Source organism: Pan troglodytes, chromosome Y, assembly GCF_028858775.2.
Source record: "Pan troglodytes isolate AG18354 chromosome Y, NHGRI_mPanTro3-v2.0_pri, whole genome shotgun sequence".
In the NCBI taxonomy this organism is placed as follows: Eukaryota; Metazoa; Chordata; class Mammalia; order Primates; family Hominidae; genus Pan; species Pan troglodytes.
Window position 1 is genome coordinate 9440929 of NC_072422.2, and position 25221 is coordinate 9466149.

At 35.3% G+C, this 25221-nt stretch overlaps 1 protein-coding gene across 2 annotated transcripts in view; it reads right to left on the bottom strand.

Annotated features, from left to right (window-relative positions):
• The window catches only part of LOC744621 (deleted in azoospermia protein 1), a 58488-nt gene that overhangs the window by 8406 nt on the left and 24861 nt on the right, over nucleotides 1-25221 (bottom strand). Inside the window, exons 13-19 of one of the 2 annotated variants that reach the window (XM_063805062.1) lie at nucleotides 24631-24702; nucleotides 19842-19913; nucleotides 10053-10124; nucleotides 7681-7752; nucleotides 5287-5358; nucleotides 2916-2987; nucleotides 2143-2177 (exon numbers count right to left, since the gene is read on the bottom strand). In XM_063805062.1, coding sequence (XP_063661132.1) covers nucleotides 2143-2177; nucleotides 2916-2987; nucleotides 5287-5358; nucleotides 7681-7752; nucleotides 10053-10124; nucleotides 19842-19913; nucleotides 24631-24702 — 467 coding nt within the window. The remainder of the gene's footprint in view (nucleotides 1-2142; nucleotides 2178-2915; nucleotides 2988-5286; nucleotides 5359-7680; nucleotides 7753-10052; nucleotides 10125-19841; nucleotides 19914-24630; nucleotides 24703-25221) is intronic. The other variant, XM_063805063.1, reaches the window with a different exon arrangement.

Genomic DNA, 25221 nt, shown 5'->3' on the forward strand with positions numbered 1-25221 from the left:
TACATAAAACCTCGCCATGTTCCCAATTTTCTGGAGTTGGCATTGTGGAAATCTCAAGGATACTAGTTTTTTCAATTTATTACTTATCACCATAGATATGATTATGGGTCACAGATGTAGTCATATCTATGAAAAGAGGCCCAGAGAACTACTATCATGAAGCAGCAAGCTAAAATAAAAATATAATTGGAATTCTGTGCTCTAAGAATGGGATGATAAAAAGACGAAAAAGATGAAAAAATACATGCTGAAATATAGAAGGGGACAACGAATCTCAGAAAACTGTTTTACAGAAAAGTTATTGCTAAGTATATCCCTGTCAAAATGTTAATTCATTACTTCTAAATAATACAGAGGGCTTCATTCTAGACCATTGCAAGTGTTTTCCTAAATTTTAGGTACATTTCACTAGTTTAAAATGACACACTATTCAGGAAATTCATATAAACAAGTTAAAGGCTTCAATAATATCTGAAAACAAATCATTTTACTCCCTCTTCAATTACCTGATAATTATATACAGGCAACTGACACCCAGTGGTGACCTGACCTGGTGAATTTGGATAAGTAGGATATGTCTGAAAGTAAGTTTACAGAAAGAATGAATATGGTAAAACATCTTTTTAAATTAGAAAAAAATATTATTCCCAAAATAAAAAAAATGAAAAACTAAAATATTTATTAATTTTCCGTATAAAACAATGCAGAATTCTAAATGAATGAATGACTTTAGGAAGAAATAAATATTCTCTGTCAAGTGCTAAGCCCCTTTGGGTGGGGTGGGGGAACACACAAATGACAAAGTAGTGACTATTTCACCAGGCAAAGTTCACCTTACTGACACTGTGTACTTATGCCCACCCAGAAGTTGTTTCTTACACTGCTGATAAGGCTCCATTAAGACAGATCTCAATGTAAGTTAACTTAATACATTTGCTATTTCTTTGTCAATATACTTCCAGATAGTTTTGTGTTTGACAATATTACAGGGTAATATGTAGTTCTCCTACAGATGTTATGTTTTTTTTCTGTACTTCATTTTGAAAAACTAAGGGCAGTGTACAATCCAAAAGTGGAGAAGGACAGTACAATGTCTTATATGTTTCGATAAATACTTACTGTTTGAAAACATATAGGAAGCAGCATACATGAATACACCCAAATTCAGTAATGGCTCACCGTAAATGTTGGAAACAAGTAGGGCTTTGTCTCTAGCCATTGTTCAGAGAAGAAAAAAGAAGAAGAGGTATATCCTACACATTTCAAGTACACAGAAAATGTCAATAAATGAGAGACACTGAAGAACTATTTCCCTACTATTTTGTTACTTTATTTTCCATCAAAGAAAATGTCTTTTAAACTCACACATAAATAAAACGGACTAAGAAGAAAATAGACGTTATTTATCACCAATAAGTGATAGAGTATGTCAAATCCTACTGTAAATATCAAAGTAATCAGGATCAGAGAAATTACATGCCAGAAATTCACAGGATTTATAGGTACAGTAAAATAGGTCAGAAATCTATACATTCCAGACTGAGAATATATCCCAAAGTCAGCAGTTTATATGAGGAGTCACCTGGAAATCATTGCAAGTAAAGAAGAGCTAGATTAATCGCTATCCTTAAAGAATAAACTAGGCAGAAACATTAGAACAGCTGCTTTCAAATGTTTTCAGAACTAGGTATAATGGGGGAAAGAAGTTCAGGTATTTTAGAGGTAATACTCTTTTTTTATTCCTATTCTTATTTAAGAGTAATTAACAGCAAAACATTTCTGTTTCTCTTCAACAAATTTTTTGTGGCTGGTAAAGCCAGAGGCAGACCCTACGCAGATACATGCTAATTCTAAAGTAACATTAATACTATCTTTCTTAGATTACACAGTCTATCAACAAGTAACTGAACACTTATTATGTGGACCAGCCACTCTTTGAGCACACAAAAACCTGAGAGAGAAAAAGGCACTGTTGCACCCATGGGAGATTGTAACTGGGTTAAAAAGAAAGTAACAAAATGTAACACATTAATATAAAGAATCATTTAAAAATATTTATAAGGCATAAATGATATGGAAAATAATCCAGAAAGAACAGAAGTACATGGTAGGCTAATTCACTTTACCAGAGGTACAACCTACCTCCTTTGCTCCCCAACAGGCCACTGCGGTGGCATCTTAAAAAAAAACAGGAAAACAAAATTATTCAAATATTCATAAACATTTTCAAAAACAAATGATATATAAAATATTGAAGTACCTATGCTGGCTCCTTTGTTATTATAATAAAAGAAACACAATGGAAAAAAGAAGTACTTCATGGTTCTAATTCCTGACATTCTTGTTGTTACTTCCACATACAAATACGAAACCACACCTTTTCCCCAATTTTTGGATTTGGCATTGTGGAAATCTCAAAGATGTTACTACTTTGAACTTATTATGCTACATATGATTATTGGTCATAGAGTCCTCTCTACTATGAAAAGAGAACCAGACAACAATTGTCGGGAAACAGCCTACTAAATGAAACTATAATTTGAATTATGTGCTCTAAGAATTGGGTAGTAATTTTATTTACTCTATATCCCTAAAAATTCATGAAAGTCATTCTGGAGCTTTCATTCAGCTATTTGACAGCAAAGATGAAAACTATATCCTGAAATATAGAAGGGTCAAATCTCAGAAAACTGTTCTACAGAAAAGTTATTGACAAGTATATTCCTGTCAAAATATTACTTCATTACTTCTAAATAAGACAGAGGTCTTCATTCTACACTAATTCTAAGTGTTTCCTTAAATATTAGGTACACTCCACTAGTTTAAAATGACCAACTATTCAGGAAATTTGTATAAACAAGTTAAAGGCCTCAATAATACCTGAAAGCAAATCATTTCATTCCTTCTGACATTACCTGGTAATTGTATACATGGAACTGATATCCAGTGGTGACCTGAACTGCTGAATTTGGATAAGCAGGAAATGCCTGAAAAGAAAGGTGGCAGAAAAAAAAGAATATGGTAAACCATTTTTTAAAATTAGAAAGAAATATCATTCCCAATGTAACAAAAATATTAAAAACGTTAAAATATCATTTTTCTACATACAACAATGCAGAATTCTAAATGAATGACTGACTTTATGATGAAAGAAATAGTCTATGTCATGTGCCACACTTTGGGTGTGAAGGGGGAACAAATGACAAAAGAACTGACTATTTCACCAAAGTTTACCTTATACTGTGTACTTATTCACACCCAGAAATTATTTCTTACACCGGTGATAAGGCTCCATTAAGACAGATTGCAATGTAAGTTAAATTTATACATTTGCTAGTTCAATGTCAGAATATTTCTAGACTGTTTTGTATCAGACAATATTAAAGGGTAATATGTAGTTCTATAGATATTAGTGCTATCTCTGTACTTCATTCCAAAAAACTAAGTGCAGTCTACAATCCAATACTGGAGAAGAGAAAGTATAATGTCTTATATGTTTCAATGAATTCTTATTGTTTGAAAACATACACGTAGCAGCATACATGAACATGCCCAGATTCAGTAATGCCGCACAGTAAATGACAGAAACAAGTAGGGCTTTTTTTCCAGCCATTGTTGAGAGATGGAAAAAGAAGAGGTATACCACACATCTTTCAAGAACATGGAAAACATCAACAAATTAGAGACACTGCAGAACTATTTCACTATTATTTTGTTACTTCATTTTCCGTCAAGAAAATGTATTTAAAGCTAACACATAAATGAAACGAACTAACAAGAATATAAACGTCCTTTATCAACATTAAGTGATGGAGTATGTCAAAACCTACTTTAAATATCAATGTAACCAAGATCAGAGAAATTAGATGCCAGAAGCTCACGGGATTTATATACATACTAAACCACATCAGAAATCTACCCATTCCAGAACCAGAATATATCCAGAAGTCAGCAATTTATATGAGGAGGCATCTGGAAATCATTTCAAATAAAGGATAGCTGGATGAACTGTTAAACTTACCAAAGAATAAAGTAGGCAGACACATAAGGAGAGCTGCTTTCATTCACTTTAGGTACTGGTTATAAGGGGGAAAGCAGCTCTGGTGATTTGGAGGTAATACTCTCGTTTACTCCTATTCTTATTTAAGCGTAATTAACAGCAAAGCATTTCTGTCTCTCTTCTACAAATTTTCTATTGCTGGTAATTCCAGCGGCAGAATCTACGCAGATACATGCTAATTCAAAAGCCACGTGAATACTACCTTTCTTTGATTATATAGTCTATCATTAAGTGGACCTGCCATTGCTTAAGCAAATAAAAACCTCAGGGCAAAAAAGGCACTGTTGCTCCCATGGGAGTTTATAATCGGGTTAACAAGAAAGCAAAAAAATAAAATAAAACATTGATAGAAAAATCACTTAAAAATATTAATAGGCATATACGACGTGGAAAAAAACCAAGAATGAACAGGAAGTCTATGTTTGGCTAATTCACTTAACATCAAGGAAAACATAATCCCTTTGCTCCCCAACAGGCCCCTATGGTGGCATCTTAAAAAAAAAAGGAAACCAAAACTATTAAAATATTCCTACACATTTTCAAAAACACATGAGAAACACAATATTGAAGTACTTATCCTACTGTCTCCTTCTTTATTATAATACAAGTAACAGAAAGGAAAACTTGAGTACTTTATGTTTCTAGTCCATGACATTCTTGTTACTTTTATATTAGAAACTTCACCTTTCTGCAAATTTTCAGGGGTTCGCAATGTGGAAACCTCAAAGATACTAGCTCTTTCAGTTTATTACCATAGATATAATTATTGGGCATAGATATACTTGTATCTATGAAAAGAGATCCAGAGAATTACTATCCTGAAACAGCCAGCTAAAATGAAAATATAATTGGAATTCTGTGCTCTGAAAAGTGGATCATAATTTTATTTCACTCTATCTCCGTAAGAAAATTCATGAGAGTCAGTTTGGATGTTTCATTCAGCTATTTGACAGTAAAGATGAAAACTACATCCAGAAATGAAGAAGGGGACACCAAATCTCAGAAATCTGTTCTACAGAAAAGTTATTGCCAAGTTTATTCCTGTCAAAATATTACTTCATAACTTCTAAATAAGACAGAGGTCTTCATTCTACACTAAGTCTTTCCTTAAATTTTAGGTACACTTCACTAGTTTAAAATGACCAACTATTCAGGAAATTTGTATAAACAAGTTAAAGGCCTCAATAATACCTGAAAGCAAATCATTTTACTCCCTCTTACATTACCTGATAATTGTACACAGCCAACTGATAGCCAGTGGTGACCTGAACTGGTGAATTTGGACAAGCAGGAAATGCCTGAAAAGAAAGGTTGCAGAAAAAAATGAATATGGTAAAACATTTTTTTAAAATTAGAAAAAAATATAATTCCCAACATAACAAAAATATTTAAAAAGGTAAAATGTCATTTTTCTACATACAACGATGCAGAATTCTAAATGAATGACTGACTTTATGAAGAAAGGAAGATTCTATATCAAGCGCTACACTTTGGGTGTGAATGGGAACAAATGACTAAAGAATTGATGATTTCACCAAAGTTTACCTTATACTGTGTACTTATTCACACCCAGAAGTTATTTCTTACACTGGTGATAAGGCTCCATTAGGACAGATTGCAATGTAAGTTAAATAAATATATTTGCTATTTCCCTGTCACAATATTTCTAGACTCTTTGGTATCAGACAATATTATAGGACAATATGCAGTTCCACAGATGTTATGGCTTTGTCTGTACTTCATTCCGAAAAACTCAGTGCAGTCTATGATCCAATACTGGAGAAGAGAAAGTATAATGTCTTATATGTTTCAATAAATTCTTATTGTTTGAAAACATACAGGTAGCAGCATACATGACTACCCCCAGATTCAGTAATGCCTCACAGTAAATGACAGAAATAACTAGGGCTTTTTTTCTAGCCATTCTTCAGAGAAGGAATAAAAGAGGTTATACCGTACATGTTTCAAGTACACGGAAAACATCAAAAAATTAGAGACACTGCAGAACGATTTCATTATTATTTTGTTACTTCATTTTCCATCAAAGAAAATGTCTTTTAAGCTAACACATAAATAAAACGAACTAAGAAGAATATAAACGTCCTTTATCAACATTAAGTGATGGAGTATGTCAAACCCTACTTTAAATATCAATGTAACCACAATCAGAGAAATTACATGCCAGAAGCTCACGGGATTTACATATATATATAATAAACATATCAGAAATCTACCCATTCCAGAACCAGAAGATATCCAGAAGTCAGCAATTTATATGAGGAGGCATCTGGAAATCATTTCAAATAAAGGATAGCTAGATGAACTGCTAAACTTACTGAAGAATAAAGTAGGCAGACACATAAGGAGAGCTGCTTTCATTCACTTTAGGAACTGGTTATAAGGGGGAAAGCAGCTCGGGTGATTTGCAGCTAATCCTCTGGTTTACTCCTATTCTTATTTAAGTGTCATTAACAGCAAAGTATTTCCCTTTCTCTTCTACAAATATTCTATTGTTGGTAAAGCCAGAGGCAGATTCTATGCAGATACATGCTAATTCTAAAGTCACATGAACACTACCTTTCTTTGATTATACAGTCTATCATTATGTGGACCTGCCATTGCTTAAACACATAAAAACCTGAGGGCAAAAAAGGCACTCTTGCTCCCATGGGAGTTTATAATCGGGTTAACAAGAAAGTAACAAAGACAAAAACAAAAACATTAATATAAAGAATCACTTAAAAATATTTATAGGCACTTATGACATGGAAAAAAAATCAAGAATGAACAGGAAGTCTATGTTTGGCTAATTCACTTAACGTCAAGGAAAATATAATCCCTTTGCTCCCCAACAGGCCCCTATGGTCGCATCTTAAAAAAAAAAAAAAAAAAGGAAACCAAAACCATTAAAGTATTCCTACACATTTTCAAAAACACATGAGAAACACAATATTGAAGTACTTATCCTGCTGTCTCCTTCTTTATTATAATACAAGTAACAGAAAGGAAAACTTGAGTACTTTATGTTTCTAGACCATGACATTCTTGTTACTTTTATATTTGAAACTTCACCTTTCTCCAAATTTTCGGGAGTTGGCAATGTGGAAACCTCAAAGATACTAGCTCTTTCAGTTAATTACCATAGACATAATTATGTGTCATAGATATACTTGTATCTGTGAAAAGAGACCCAGAGAATTACTATCGTGAAACAGCCAGCTAAAATGAAAATATAATTGGAATTCTGTGCTCTGAAAAGTGGGTCATGATTTTATTTCACTCTATCTCCATAAGAAAATTCATGAAAGTCAGTTTGGATGTTTCATTCAGTTATTTGACCGTAAAGATGAAAACTACATCCAGAAATGAAGAAGGGGACACCAAATCTCAGAAATCTGTTCTACAGAAAAGTTATTCCAAAGTATATTCCTGTCAAAATACGACTTCGTTACTTCTAAATAAGACAGAGGTCTTCATTCTACACTAATTCTAAGTGTTTCCTTAAATTTTAGGTACACTTCACTAGTTTAAAATGACCAACTATTCCGGAAATTTGTATAAACAAGTTGAAGGCCCCAATAATACCTGAAAGCAAATAATTTTACTCCTTCTTACATTACCTGATAATTATATACAGGCAACTGATATCCAGTGGTGACCTGAAATGGTGAACTTGGATAAGCAGGAAATGCCTGAAAAGAAAGGTTGGCAGAAAAAAATGAATATGGTAAACCACTTTTTAAAATTACAAAGAAATATAATTCCCAATATAACAACAATATTACAGAAGGGAAAATATCGTTTTTCTACATACAACAATGCAGAATTCCAAATGAATGACTGATTTATGAAGAAAGAAAGATTCCATGTCAAGTGCTACACTTTGGGTGTGAAGGGGGGAGAAATGACAAAAGAATTGACGACTTCACCAAAGTTTACCTTATACTGTGTACTTATTCACACCCAGAAGTTATTTCTTACACTGGTGATAAGGCTCCATTAAGACAGATTGCAATGTAAGTTAAATTAATACATTTGCTATTTCCCTGTCAGAATATTTCTACACTGTTTTTTATCAGACAATATTATAGGACAATGTGTAGTTGTACACACGTTATGGCTTTGTCTGTACTTCATTCTGGAAAACTAAGTGCAGTCTATAATCCAATACTGGAGAAGAGAAAGTATAATGTCTTATATGTTTCAATGAATTCTTATTGTTTGAAAACATACACGTAGCAGCATACATGAATGTGCCCAGATTCAGTAATGCCTCACAGTAAATGACAGAAATAACTAGGGCTTTTTTTCTAGCCATTCTTCAGAGAAGGAATAAAAGAGGTATACCGTACGTGTTTCAAGTACACGGAAAATATCAAAAAATTAGAGACACTGCAGAACGATTTCATTATTATTTTGTTACTTCATTTTCCATCAGAGAAAATGTCTTTTAAGCTAACACATAAATGAAACGAACTAAGAAGAATATAAACGTCCTTTATCAACATTAAGTGATGGAGTATGTCAAAACCTACTTTAAATATCAATGTAACCAAGATCAGAGAAATTAGATGCCAGAAGCTCACGGGATTTATATACATACTAAACCACATCAGAAATCTACCCATTCCAGAACCAGAATATATCCAGAAGTCAGCAATTTATATGAGGAGGCATCTGGAAATCATTTCAAATAAAGGATAGCTGGATGAACTGTTAAACTTACCAAAGAATAAAGTAGGCAGACACATAAGGAGAGCTGCTTTCATTCAATTTAGGTACTGGTTATAAGGGGGAAAGCAGTTCTGGTGATTTGGAGGTAATACTCTCGTTTACTCCTATTCTTATTTAAGAGTAATTAACAGCAAAGCATTTCTGTCTCTCTTCTACAAATTTTCTATTGCTGGTAATTCCAGCGGCAGAATCTACGCAGATACATGCTAATTCAAAAGCCACGTGAATACTACCTTTCTTTGATTATATAGTCTATCATTAAGTGGACCTGCCATTGCTTAAGCAAATAAAAACCTCAGGGCAAAAAAGGCACTGTTGCTCCCATGGGAGTTTATAATCGGGTTAACAAGAAAGTAAAAAAATAAAATAAAACATTGATAGAAAAATCACTTAAAAATATTAATAGGCATATACGACGTGGAAAAAAACCAAGAATGAACAGGAAGTCTATGTTTGGCTAATTCACTTAACATCAAGGAAAACATAATCCCTTTGCTCCCCAACAGGCCCCTATGGTGGCATCTTAAAAAAAAAAAGGAAACCAAAACTATTAAAATATTTCTACACATTTTCAAAAACACATGAGAAACACAATATTGAAGTACTTATCCTGCTGTCTCCTTTTTTATTATAATACAAGTAACAGAAAGGAAAACTTGAGTACTTTATGTTTCTAGTCCATGACATTCTTGTTACTTTTATATTAGAAACTTCACCTTTCTGCAAATTTTCGGGAGTTGGCAATGTGGAAACCTCAAAGATACTAGCTCTTTCAGTTTATTACCATAGATATAATTATATGTCATAGATATACTTGTATCTGTGAAAAGAGATCCAGAGAATTACTATCCTGAAACAGCCAGCTAAAATGAAAATATAATTGGAATTCTGTGCTCTGAAAAGTGGATCATAATTTTATTTCACTCTATCTCCGTAAGAAAATTCATGAGAGTCAGTTTGGATGTTTCATTCAGCTATTTGACAGTAAAGATGAAAACTACATCCAGAAATGAAGAAGGGGACACCAAATCTCAGAAATCTGTTCTACAGAAAAGTTATTGCCAAGTTTATTCCTGTCAAAATATTACTTCATAACTTCTAAATAAGACAGAGGTCTTCATTCTACACTAAGTCTTTCCTTAAATTTTAGGTACACTTCACTAGTTTAAAATGACCAACTATTCAGGAAATTTGTATAAACAAGTTAAAGGCCTCAATAATACCTGAAAGCAAATCATTTTACTCCCTCTTACATTACCTGATAATTGTACACAGCCAACTGATAGCCAGTGGTGACCTGAACTGGTGAATTTGGACAAGCAGGAAATGCCTGAAAAGAAAGGTTGCAGAAAAAAATGAATATGGTAAAACATTTTTTTAAAATTAGAAAAAAATACAATTCCCAACATAACAAAAATATTTAAAAAGGTAAAATGTCATTTTTCTACATACAACAATGCAGAATTCTAAATGAATGACTGACTTTATGAAGAAAGAAAGATTCTATGTCAAGCGCTACACTTTGGGTGGGAATGGGAACAAATGACTAAAGAATTGATGATTTCACCAAAGTTTACCTTATACTGTGTACTTATTCACACCCAGAAGTTATTTCTTACACTGGTGATAAGGCTCCATTAAGACAGATTGCAATGTAAGTTAAATAAATATATTTGCTATTTCCCTGTCAGAATATTTCTACACTGTTTTTTATCAGACAATATTATAGGACAATATGCAGTTCCACAGATGTTATGGCTTTGTCTGTACTTCATTCCGAAAAACTCAGTGCAGTCTATGATCCAATACTGGAGAAGAGAAAGTATAATGTCTTATATGTTTCAATGAATTCTTATTGTTTGAAAACATACAGGTAGCAGCATACATGACTACCCCCAGATTCAGTAATGCCTCACAGTAAATGACAGAAATAACTAGGGCTTTTTTTCTAGCCATTCTTCAGAGAAGGAATAAAAGAGGTATACCGTACATGTTTCAAGTACATGGAAAACATCAAAAAATTAGAGACACTGCAGAACTATTTCATTATTATTTTGTTACTTCATTTTCCATCAAAGAAAATGTCTTTAAAGCTAACACATAAATAAAACGAACTCAGAAGAATATAAACGTCCTTTATCAACATTAAGTGATGGAGTATGTCAAAACGTACTTTAAATATCAGTGTAAGCAGGATCAGAGAAATTAGATGCAAGAAGCTCACGGGATTTATACATATACTAAAGGACATCAGAAATCTACCCATTCCCGAACCAGAATATATCCAGAAGTCAGCAATTTATATGAGGAGGCATCTGGAAATCACTTCAAATAAAGGGTAGCTAGATGAACTGTTAAACTTACTGAAGAATGAAGTAGGCAGACACATAAGGAGAGCTGCTTTCATTCACTTTAGGAACTGGTTATAAGGGGGAAAGCAGCTCTGGTGCTTTCGAGGTAATACTCTCGTTTACTCCTATTCTTATTTAAGCGCAATTAACAGCAAAGCATTTCTGTCTCTCTTCTACAAATTTTCTATTGCTGGTAAAGCCAGAGGCAGAATCTACCCAGATGCATGCTAATTCCAAAGCCACATGAATACTACCTTTCTTTGATTATACAGTCTATCATTAAGTGGACCTGCCATTGCTTAAGCAAATAAAAACCTGAGGGCAAAAAAAGGCACTGTTGCTGCCGTGGGAGTTTATAATCCGGTTAACAAGAAAGTGAAAAAATAAAATAAAACATTAATATAAAAATCACTTTAAAATATTTATAGGCATATACGACGTGGAAAAAAATGAGGAATGAACAGGAACTGTATGTTTGGCTAATTCACTTAACGTCAAGGACAACATAATCCCTTTGCTCCCCAACAGTCCCCTATGGTGGCATCTTAAAAAAAAAAAAAAAGCGGGGGGAGGAGCCAAGATAGCCGAATAGGAACAGCTCCAGTCTACAGCTCCCAGCTTGAGCGACGCAGAAGAGGGGTGATTTCTGCATTTCCATCTGAGGTACCGGGTTCATCTCACTAGGGAGTGCCAGACAGTGGGCGCAGGTCAGTGGGTGCACGCACCGTGTGCGAGCCGAAGCAGGGCGAGGCATTGCCTCACTTGGGAAGCGCAAGGGGTCAGGGAGTTCCCTTCTGAGTCAAAGAAAGGGGTGACGGATGGCACCTGGGAAATCCTGTCACTCCCACCCGAATACTGCGCTTTTCCGATGGGCTTAAAAAACGGCACACCACGAGATTATATCCCACACCTGGCTCGGAGGGTCCTACGCCCACGGAGTCTCGCTGATTGCTAGCACAGCAGTCTGAGATCAAACTGCAAGGCGGCAGCGAGGCTGGGGGAGGGGCGCCCCCCCATTGCCCCAGCTTGATTAGGTAAACAAAGCCTCAGGGAAGCTCCAACTGGGTGGAGCCCACCACAGCTCAAGGAGGCCTGCCTGCCTCTGTAGGCTCCACCTCTAGGGGCAGGGCACAGACAAACAAAAAGACAGCAGTAACCTCTGCAGACTTAAATGTCCCTGTCTGAGAGCTTTGAAGAGAGCAGTGGTTCTCCCAGCACGCAGCTGGAGATCTGAGAACGGGCAGACTGCCTCCTCAAGTGGGTCCCTGATCCCTGACCCCCGAGCAGCCTAACTGGGAGGCACCCCCCAGCAGGGGCACACTGACACCTCACACGGCAGGGTATTCCAACAGACCTGCAGCTGAGGGTCCTGTCTGTTAGAAGGAAAACTAACAAACAGAAAGGACATCCACACCAAAAACCCATCTGTACATCACCATCATCAAAGACCAAAAGTAGATAAAACCACAAAGAGGGGGAAAAAACAGAGCAGAAAAACTGGAAACTCTAAAACGCAGAGCGCCTCTCCTCCTCCAAAGGAACGCAGTTCCTCACCAGCAACGGAACAAAGCTGGATGGAGAATGACTTTGACAAGCTGAGAGAAGAAGGCTTCAGACGATCAAATTACTCTGAGCTACGGGAGGACATTCAAACCAAAGTCAAAGAAGTTGAAAACTTTGAAAAAAATTTAGAAGAATGTATAACTAGAATAACCAATACAGAGAAGTGCTTAAAGGAGCTGATGGAGCTGAAAACCAAGGCTCGAGAGCTACGTGAAGAATGCAGAAGCCTCAGGAGCCGATGCGATCAACTGGAAGAAAGGGTATCAGCAATGGAAGATGAAATGAATGAAACGAAGCGAGAAGGGAAGTTTGGAGAAAAAAGAATAAAAAGAAATGAGCAAAGCCTCCAAGAAATATGGGACTATGTGAAAAGACCAAATCCACGTCTGCTTGGTGTACCTGAAAGTGATGGGGAGAATGGAACCAAGCTGGAAAACACTCTGCAGGATATTATCCAGGAGAACTTCCCCAATCTAGCAAGGCAGGCCAACGTTCAGATTCAGGAAATACAGAGAACGCCACAAAGATACTCCTCGAGAAGAGCAACTCCAAGACACATAATTGTCAGATTCACCAAAGTTGAAATGAAGGAAAAAATGTTAAGGGCAACCAGAGAGAAAGGTCGGGTTACCCTCAAAGGGAAGCCCATCAGACTAACGGCGGATCTCTCGGCAGAAACCCTACAAGCCAGAAGAGAGTGGGGGCCGATATTCAACATTCTTAAAGAAAATAATTTTCAACCCAGAATTTCATATCCAGCCAAACTAAGCTTCATAAGCGAAGGAGAAATAAAATACTTTACAGACAAGCAAATGCTGAGAGATTTTGTCACCACCAAGCCTGCCTTATAAGAGCTCCTGAAGGAAGCACTAAACATGGAAAGGAACAACCGGTACAACCCGCCGCAAAATCATGCCAAAATGTAAAGACCATCGAGACTAGGAAGAAACTGCATCAACTAACGAGCAAAATAACCAGCTAACATCATAATGACAGGATCAAATTCATACATAACAATATTAACTTTAAATGCCAATGGACTAAATGCTCCAATTAAAAGACACAGACTGGCAAACTGGATAAAGAGTCAAGACCCATCAGTGTGCTGTATTCAGGAAACCCATCTCACGTGCAGAGACACACATAGGCTCAAAATAAAAGGTTGGAGGAAGATCTACCAAGCCAATGGAAAACAAAAAAAGGCAGGGGTTGCAATCCTAGTCTCTGATAAAACAGACTTTAAACCAACAAAGATCAAAAGAGACAAAGAAGGCCATTACATAATGGTAAAGGGATCAATTCAACAAGAAGAGCTAACTATCCTAAATATATATGCACCCAATACAGGAGCACCAAGATTCATAAAGCAAGTCCTGAGTGACCTACAAAGAGACTTAAGACTCCCACACATTAATAATGGGAGACTTTAACACCCCACTGTCAACATTAGACAGATCAACGAGACAGAAAGTCAACAAGGATACCCAGGAATTGAACTCAGCTCTGCACCAAGTGGACCTAATAGACATCTACAGAACTCTTCACCCCAAATCAACAGAATATACATTTTTTTCAGCACCACACCACACCTATTCCAAAATTGACCACATACTGGGAAGTAAAGCTTTCCTCAGCAGATGTAAAAGAACAGAAATTATAACAAACTATCTCTCAGACCACAGTGCAATCAAACTAGAACTCAGGATTAAGAATCTCACTCAAAACCACTCAACTACATGGAAACTGAACAACCTGCTCCTGAATGACTACTGGGTACATAACAAAATGAAGGCAGAAATAAAGATGTTCTTTGAAACCAACGAGAACAAAGACACAACATACCAGAATCTCTGGGACGCATTCAAAGCAGTGTGTAGAGGGAAATTTATAGCACTAAATGCCCACAAGAGAAAGCAGGAAAGATCCAAAATTGACACCCTAACATCACAATTAAAAGAACTAGAAAAGCAAGAGCAAACACATTCAAAAGCTAGCAGAAGGCAAGAAATAACTAAAATCAGAGCAGAACTGAAGGAAATAGAGACACAAAAAACCCTTCAAAAAATTAATGAATCCAGGAGCTGGTTTTTTGAAAGGATCAACAAAACTGATAGACCGCTAGCAAGACTAATAAAGAAAAAAAGAGAGAAGAATCCAATAGACGCAATAAAAAATGATAAAGGGGATATCGCCACCGATCCCACAGAAATACAAACTACCATCAGAGAATACTACAAACACCTCTATGCAAATAAACTAGAAAATCTAGAAGAAATGGATAAACTCCTCGACACATACACTCTCCCAAGACTAAACCAGGAAGAAGTTGAATCTCTGAATAGACCAATAACAGGAGCTGAAATTGTGGCAATAATCAATAGCTCCCGAACCAAAAAGAGTCCTGGACCAGATGGATTCACAGCCGAATTCTACCAGAGGTACAAGGAGGAACTGGTACCATTCCTTCTGAAACTATTCCAATCAACAGAAAAAGACGGAATCCTCCCTAACTCATTTTATGAGGCCAGCATCATTCTGATACTAAAGCCAGGCAGAGACACAACCAAAAAAGGGAATTTTAGACCAATATCCTTGATGAACATTGATGCAAAAATCCTCAATAAAATACTGGCAAAACGAATCCAGCAGCACATCAAAAAGCTTATCCACCATGATCAAGTGGGTTTCATCGCTGGGATGCAAGGCTGGTGCAATATACGCAAATCAATAAATGTAATCCAGCATATAAACAGAACCAAAGACAAAAAACACATGATTATCTCAATAGATGCAGAAAAAGCCCTTGACAAAATTCAACAACCCTTCATGCTAAAAACTCTCAATAAATTAGGTATTGATGGGACGTATTTCAAAATAGTAAGAGCTATCTATGACAAACCCACAGCCAATATCATACTGAATGGGCAAAAACTGGAAGCATTCCCTTTGAAAACTGGCACAAAAGAGGGATGCCCTCTCTCACCACTCCTATTCAACATAGTGTTGGAAGTTCTGGCCAGGGCAATTAGTCAGGAGAAGGAAATAAAGGGTATTCAATTAGGAAAGGAAGAAGTCAAATGGTCCCTGTTTGCAGACGACATGATTATATATCTAGAAAACCCCATTGTCTCAGCCCAAAATCTCCTTAAGCTGATAAGCAACTTCAGCAAAGTCTCAGGATACAAAATCAATGTACAAAAATCACAAGCATTCTTATACACCAACAACAGACAAACAGAGAGCCCAATCATGAGTGAACTCCCATTCACAATTGCTTCAAAGAGAATAAAATGCCTAGGAAATCAACTTACAAGGGATGTGAAGGACCTCTTCAAGGAGAACTACAAACCACTGCTCAAGGAAATAAAAGAGGATACAAACAAATGGAAGAACATTCCATGCTCATGAGTAGGAAGAATCAATATCGTGAAAATGGCCATACTGCCCAAGGTGATTTACAGATTCAATGCCATCCCCATCAAGCTACCAATGCCTTTCTTCACAGAATTGGAAAAAACTACTTTAAAGTTCATATGGAACCAAAAAAGAGCCCGCATTACCAAGTCAATCCTAAGCCAAAAGAACAAAGCTGGAGGCATCACACGACCTGACTTCAAACTATACTACAAGGCTACAGTAACCAAAACAGCATGGTACTGGTACCAAAACAGAGATATAGATCAATGGAACAGAACAGAGCCCTCAGAAATAACGCCGCATATCTACAACTATCTGATCTTTGACAAACCTGAGAAAAACAAGCAATGGGGAAAGGATTCCCTATTTAATAAATGGTGCTGGGAAAACTGGCTAGCCATATGCAGAAAGCTGAAACTGCATCCCTTCCTTACACCTTATACAAAAATCAATTCACGATGGATTAAAGACTTAAACGTTAGACGTAAAACCATAAAAACCCTAGAAGAAAACCTAGGCATTATCATTCAGGACATAGGCACAGGCGAGGACTTCACGTCTAAAACACCAAAACCAATGGCAACAAAAGACAAAATTGACAAATGGGATCTAATTAAACTCAAGAGCTTCTGCACAGAAAAAGAAACTACCATCAGAGTGAACAAGCAACCTACAAAATGGGAGAAAATTTTCACAACCTACTCATCTGACAAAGGGCTAATATCCAGAAATCTACAATGAGCTAAAACAAATTTACAAGAAAAAACAAACAACCTCATCAAAAAGTGGGTGAAGGACATGAACAGACATTTCTCAAAAGAAGACATTTATGCAGCCAAAAAACACATGAAAAAATGCTCATCATCACTGGCCATCAGAGAAATGCAAATCAAAACCACAATGAGATACCATCTCACACCAGTTAGAACGGCAATCATTTAAAAGTCAGGAAACAACAGGTGCTGGAGAAGATGTGGAGAAATAGGAACACTTTTACACTGCTGGTGGGACTGTAAACTAGTTCAACCATTGTGGAAGTCAGTGTGGCGATTCCTCAGGGATCTAGAACTGGAAATACCATTTGACCCAGCCATCCCATTACTGGGTATATACCCAAAGGAGTATAAATCATGCTGCTATAAAGGCACATGCACACGTATGTTTATTGCGGCATTATTCACAATAGCAAAGACTTGGAACCAACCCAAATGTCCAACAATGATAGACAGGATTAAGAAAATGTGGCACATATACACCATGGAATACTATGCAGCCATAAAAAATGATGGGTTCATGTCCTTTGTAGGGACATGGATGAAATTGGAAATCATCATTCTCAGTAAACTATCGCAAGAAAAAAACCCAAACACCGCATATTCTCACTCATACGTGGGAATTGAACAATGAGATCACATGGACACAGGAAGGGAAATATCACACTCTGGGGACTGTTGTGGGGTGGGGGGAGGGGGGAGGGATAGCATTGGGAGATATACCTAATGCTAGATGACCAGTTAGTGGGTGCAGAGCACCAGCATGGCACATGTATACAAATGGAACTAACCTGCACAATGTGCACATGTACCCTAAAACTTAAAGCATAATTAAAAAAAAAAAAAGAATTGACTACTTCACCAAAGTTTACCTTATACTGTGTACTTATTCACACTCAGAAGTTATTTCTTACACTGGTGATAAGGCTCCATTAAGACAGATTGCAATGTAAGGTAAATTAATACATTTGCAATTTTGCTGTAAGAATATTTCTAGACTGTTTTGTATCAGACAATATTATAGGGTAAAATGTAGTTCTATAGATGTTATGGCTTTGTCTGTACTTCATTCCAAAAAACTCAGTGCAGTCTATAATCCAATACTGGAGAAGAGAAAGTATAATGTCTTATATGTTTCAATAAATTCTTATTGTTTGAAAACACACAGGTAGCAGCATACATGAATACACCCAGAATCACTAATGCCTCACAGTAAACGAGAGAAACAAGTAGGGCTTTTTTTCTAGCCATGGTTCAGAGAAGGAAAAAGAAGAGGTATACCATACATGTTTCAAGTACATGGAAAATATCAACAAATTAGAAACACTGCAGAACTATTTCACTATTATTTTGTTACTACATTTTCCGTCAAAGAAAATGTCTTTTAAGCGAACTCATCAACAAAATGAACTAAGAAGAATATAAACGTTATTTATCACCAGTAAGTGATAGAGTATGTCAAACCCTACTTTAAATATCAATGTAACCAGGATCAGAGAAATTAGATGCCAGAAACTCACGGGCTTTATATATATATACTAAATCACATCAGAAATCTACCCATTCCAGAACCAGAATATATCCAGAAGTCAGCCATTTATATGAGGAGGCATCTGGAAATCATTTCAAATAAAGGATAGCTAGATGAATTGCTAAACTTACTGAAGAATAAAGTAGGCAGACACATAAGGAGAGCTGCTTTCATTCACTTTAGGAACTGCTTATACGGGGGAAAGCTGCTCTGGTGATTTGCAGGTAATACTCTCCTTTACTTCTATTCTTATTTAACCGTAATTAACAGCAAAGCATTTCTGTTTCTCTTCTATAAATTTACTACTGCTGGTAAAGCCAGAGGCAGATTCTATGCAGCTATATGCGAATTCTAAAGTCACGTGAATATTACCTTTCTTTGATTATATAGTCTATCATTATGTGGAGCTGCCATTGCTTAAGCACATAAAACCCTGAGGGCAAAAAAGGCACTGTTGCTGCCTTGGGAGTTTATAATCGGGTTAACAAGAAAGTAACAACAAGAACAAAAAACATTAATATAAAGAGTCACTTAAAAATATTTATAGGCATATATGACATGGAAAATAATCAAGAATGAACAGGAAGTCTATGTTTGGCTAATTCCCTTAATGTCAAGGACAACATAATCCCTTTGCTCCCCAACAGGCCCCTATGGTGGTATCTTTAAAAACAACAACAACAACAAAAAAAGGAAACCAAAACTATTAAACTGTTCCTACACATTTTCAAACACACATGAGAAAGACAGTATTGAAGTACTGATCCAGCTGTCTCCTTTTTTATTATAATAAAAGTAACAGAAAGGAAAACTTAAGTACTTTATGTTTCTTGTCCATGACATTCTTGTTACTTTAAATTTGAATCTTCACCTTTCTACAAATTTTGGGGAGTTGGCAATGTGGAAACCTCAAAAATACTAGCTCTTTCAGTTTATTATCATAGATATAGTTATGGGTCATAGATATACTTGTATCTATGAGAAGAGATCCTGAGAATGACTATCGTCAAACAGCCAGCTAAAATGAAAATATAATTGGAATTCTGTGCTCTGAAAAGTGGATCATAATTTTATTTCACTCTGTCTCCCTAAAAAAATTCATGAAAGTCAGTTTGGATGTTTCATTCAGCTGTTTGACAGCAAAGATGAAAACTATATCCAGAAATGAAGAAGGGGACACCAAATCTCAGAAATCTCTCTACACAAATGTTATTGCCAAGTATATTCCTGTCAAAATATTACTTCATTACTTCTAAATAAGACAGAGGTCTTCATTCTACACTAAGTCTTTCCTTAAATTTTAGGGACACTTCACTAGTTAAAAATGACCAACTATTCAGGAAATTTCTATAAACAAGTTAAAGGCCTCAATAATACCTGAAAGCAAACCATTTTACTACCTCTTACATTACCTGATAATTGTATACAGGCAACTGATATCCAGTGGTGACCTGAACTGGTGAATTTGGATAAGCAGGAAATGCCTGAAAAGGTTGCAGAAAAAATGAATATGGTAAACCACATTTTAAAATTAGAAAGAAATATAATTCCCAATATAACAAAAATATTACAAAACGGAAAATATCCTTTTTCTACATACAACAATGCAGAATTCCAAATGAATGACTTTATGAAGAAAGAAAGATTCTATGTCAAGTGCTACACTTTGGGTGTGAAGGGGGAACAAATGACAAAAGAACTGACTACTTCACCAAAGTTTACCTTATACTGTGTACTTATTCACACCCAGAAATTATTTCTTACACTGGTGATAAGGCTCCATTAAGACAGATTGCAATGTAAGGTAAATCAATACATTTGCAATTTCGCTGTAAGAATATTTCCAGACTGTTTTGTATCAGAAAATATTGTAGGGTAATATGTAGTTCTATAGATGTTATGGCTTTGTCTGTATTTCATTCCAAAAAACTAATTGCAGTCTATATTCCAACACTGGAGAAGAAAAAGTATAATGTCTGACATGTTTCAATAAATTCTTATTGTTTGAAAACATACAGGTAGCAGCATACATGAATACACCCAGAATCACTAATGCCTCACAGTAAACGAGAGAAACAAGTAGGGCTTTTTTTCTAGCCATGGTTCAGAGAAGGAAAAAGAAGAGGTATACCATACATGTTTCAAGTACATGGAAAATATCAACAAATTAGAGACACAGCAGAACGATTTCACTATTATTTCATTACTTCATTTTCTGTCAAAGAAAATGTCTTTTAAGCTAACACATCAATGAAATGAACTAAGAAGAAAATAAACAATATTTATCAACAGTAAGTGACAGACTATGTCAAACCCTACTTTAAATATCAATGTAACCACGATTAGAGAAATTACATGCCAGAAACTCATCGGGTTTATATATATATACTAAACCACATCAGAAATCTGCCCATTCCAGAACCAGAATATATCCAGAAGTCGGCCATTTATATGAGGAGGCATCTGGAAATCATTTCAAATAAAGGATAGCTGGATGAATTGCTAAACTTACTGAAGAATAAAGTAGGCAGACACATAAGGAGAGCTGCTTTCATTCACTTTAGGAACTGCTTATACGGGGGAAAGCTGCTCTGGTGATTTGCAGGTAATACTCTCCTTTACTTCTATTCTTATTTAACCGTAATTAACAGCAAAGCATTTCTGTTTCTCTTCTATAAATTTACTACTGCTGGTAAAGCCAGAGGCAGATTCTATGCAGCTATATGCGAATTCTAAAGTCACGTGAATATTACCTTTCTTTGATTATATAGTCTATCATTATGTGGAGCTGCCATTGCTTAAGCACATAAAACCCTGAGGGCAAAAAAGGCACTGTTGCTGCCTTGGGAGTTTATAATCGGGTTAACAAGAAAGTAACAACAAGAACAAAAAACATTAATATAAAGAGTCACTCAAAAATATTTATAGGCATATATGACATGGAAAATAATCAAGAATGAACAGGAAGTCTATGTTTGGCTAATTCAAATAACATCAAGGACAACATAATCCCTTTGCTCCGCAACAGGCCCCTAAGGTGGAACCTTAAAAAATAAATAAATAAATAAATAAATAAATAAATAAATGGAAACCCTAACTATTAAAGTATTCCTACACATTTTCAAAAACACATGAGAAACACACTATTAAAGTACTTATCCTGCAGTCTCCTTTATTGTAATAAAAGCAACAGAAAGGAAAACTCAAATACTTTATGTTTCTAGTCCATGACATTCTTGTTACTTTTATATCGGAAACTTCAGCTTTCTCCAAATTTTCGGGATTTTGCAATGTGGAAACCTCAAAGATACTAGCTCTTTCAGTTTATTACCATAGATATAATTATGGGTCACAGATATACTTGTATCTATGAAAAGAGATCCAGAGAATTACTATCGTCAAACAGCCAGCTAAAATGAAAATGTAACTGGAATTCTGTGCTCTGAAAAGTGCAGCATAATTTTATTTCACTCTATCTCCCTAAGAAAATTCATGAAAGACATTTTGGATGTTTCATTTAGCTATTTGACAGTAAAGATGAAAACTACATCCAGAAATGAAGAAGACAACACCAAACCTCAGAAACCTTTTCTACAGAAAAGTTATTGCCAAGTATATTCCTGTCAAAATACTACCTCATTATTCTAAATAACACAGAGGTCTTCATTCCACACTAAGTGTTTCCTTAAATTTTAGGTACACTTCACTAGTTTAAAATGAGCAACTATTCAGGAAATTTGTATGAACAAGTTAAAGGCCTCAATAATACCTAAAAGCAAATCATTTTACTCCCTCTGACATTACGTGATAATTGTATACAGGCAACTGATATCCAGTGGTGACGTGAAATGGTGAATTTGGATAAGCAGGAAATGCCTGAGAAGAAAGGTTGTAGAAAAAAATGAATATGGTAAACCATTTTTTTAAAATTAGAAAGAAATATAATTCTGAATATAACAAAAATAGGTAAAATATTGTTTTTCTACATACAATAATGCAGAATTCTAAATGAATGACTGACTTTATGAAGAAAGAAAGATTCTATGACAAGTGCTACACTTTGGGAGTGAAGGGGGAACTAATGACAAAAGAATTGACTATTTCACCAAAGTATACCTTATACTGTGTACTTATTCACACCCAGAAGTTATTTCTTACACTGGTGGTAAGGCTCCATTAAGAGCGATTGCAATGTAAGTTAAATTAATACATTTGCTATTTCCCTGTCAGAATATTTCTAGACTCTTTTGTATCAGACAATATTATAGGACAATATATAGTTCGACACATGTTATGGCTTTGTCTGTACTTCATTAGGAAAAACTAAGTGCAGTCTATAATCCAATACTGGAGAAGAGAAAGTATAATGTCTTATATGTTTCAATAAATTTTTATTATCTGAAAACATACAGGTAGCAGCATACATGAATACACACAGATTCAAGTAATGGCTCACAGTAAATAACAGAAACAAGTAAGGCTTTTTTTCTAGCCATTGTTCAGAGAAGAAAAAAGAAGAGGTATACCATACATGTTTCAAGTACATGGAAAATATCACGAAATTAGAGACACCGCAGAACTATTTCACTATTATTTTGTTACTTCATTTTCCATCAGAGAAAATGTCTTTTAAGCTAACACATAAATAAAACGAACTAAGAAGAATATAAAGGTTATTTATCAACATTAAGTGATGGAGTATGTCAAACCCTACTTTAAATATCAATGTAACCAAGATCAGAGAAATTAGATGCCAGAAGCTCACGGGGTTTCTATATATATTAAACCACATCAGAAATCTACCCATTCCAGAAGCAGAATATATCCAGAAGTCAGCAATTTATATGAGGAGGCATCTGGAATTCATTTCAAATAAAAAATAGCTAGATGAAGTGCTAAACTTACCAAAGAATAAAGTAGGCAGACACATAAGGGGAGCTGCTTTCATTCACTTTAGGAACTGGTTATAAGGGGGAAAGCAGCTCCGGTGACTTGGCGGTAATACTCTCGTTTACTCCTATTCTTATTTAAGCGTAATTAACAACAAAGCAATTCTGTTTCTCTTCTATAAATTTTCTATTGCTGGTAAAGCCAGAGGCAGATTCTAGGCAGATACACGCTAATTCTAAAGTCAAGTGAATACTACCTTTCTGTGATTATATAGTCTATCACTATGTGGAACTGCCATTGCTTAAGCACATAAAAATCTGAGGGCAAAAAAGGCACTCTTGCTCCCATGGGAGTTCATAATTGGGTTAACAAGAAAGTAACAACAACAAAAAAATTAATATAAAGAATCACTTAAAAATATTTATAGGCATATATGACATGGAAAAAAATCAAGAATGAACAGGAAGTCTATGTTTGGCTAATTCACTTAACGTCAAGGAAAATATAATCCCTTTGCTCCCCAACAGGACCTTATGGTGGCATCTTAAAAAAAAAAAAAAAAAAAAAGAAAGCAAAAAAAAGGACACCAAAAGTATTATAAATATTCCTACACATTTTCAAAAACACATGAGAAATACAACATTGAAGTACTTATCCGGCTGTCTCCTTTTTCATTATAATAAAAGTAACAGAAAGGAAAACTTAAGTACTTTATGTTTCTAGTCCATGACATTCTTGTTACTTTTATATTTGAAACTTCACCTCTCTCCAAATTTTCGGGAGCGGGCAATGTGGAAACCTCAAAGATACTACCTCTTTCAGTTTATTTCCATAGATATAATTACGGGTCATAGATATACTTGTATCTATGAAAAGAGATCCAGAGAATTACTATCTTCAAACAGCCAGCTAAAATGAAAGTGTAATTGGGATTCTGTGCTCTGAAAAGTGCAGCATAAATTTATTTCACTCTATCTCCCTAAGAAAATTCATGAAAGTCAGTTTGGATGTTTCATTCAGCTATTTCACAGTAAAGATGAAAACTACATCCAGAAATAAAGGAGAGAACACCACATCTCAGAAATCTCTTCTACAGAAAAGTTATTGCCAGGTATATTCCTCTCAAAATACTACTTCATTAATTCTAAATAAGACAGACGTCTTCATTCTACACTAATTCTAAGTGTTTCCTTAAATTTTAGGTACACTTCACTAGTTTAAAATGACCAACTTATTCAGGAAATTTGTATAAACAAGTTAAATGCCTCAATAATACCTGAAAGTAAATCATTTTACTCCTTCTTACATTACCTGATAATTATATACAGGCAACTGATATCCAGTGGTGACCTGAAATGGTGAACTTGGATAAGCAGGAAATGCCTGAAAAGAAAGGTTTGCAGAAAAAAAAATGAATATGGTAAGCCACTTTTTAAAATTACAAAGAAATACAATTCCCCATATAACAAAGCTATTAAAAAAGGTAAAATATCGTTTTTCTACATACAACAATGCAGAATTCCAAATGACTGACTGACTTCATGAAGAAAGAAAGATTCTATTTCAAGTGCTACACTTTGGGTGTGAAGGGGGAACAAATGACAAAAGAATTCACTACTTCACCAAAGTTTACCTTATACTGTGTACTTATTCATACCCAGAAGTTATTTCTCTCACTGGTGATAAGGCTCCATTAAGACAGATTGCAATGTAAGTTAATACATTTGCAATTTCTCTGTAAGAATATTTCTAGACTGTTTTGTATCAGACAATATTGTAGGGTAATATGTAGTTGTACAGATGTTATGGCTTTGTCTGTACTTCATTCCAAAAAACTAAGTGCAGTCTATAATCCAATACTGGACAAGAGAAAGTATAATGTCTTATATGTTTCAAGAAATT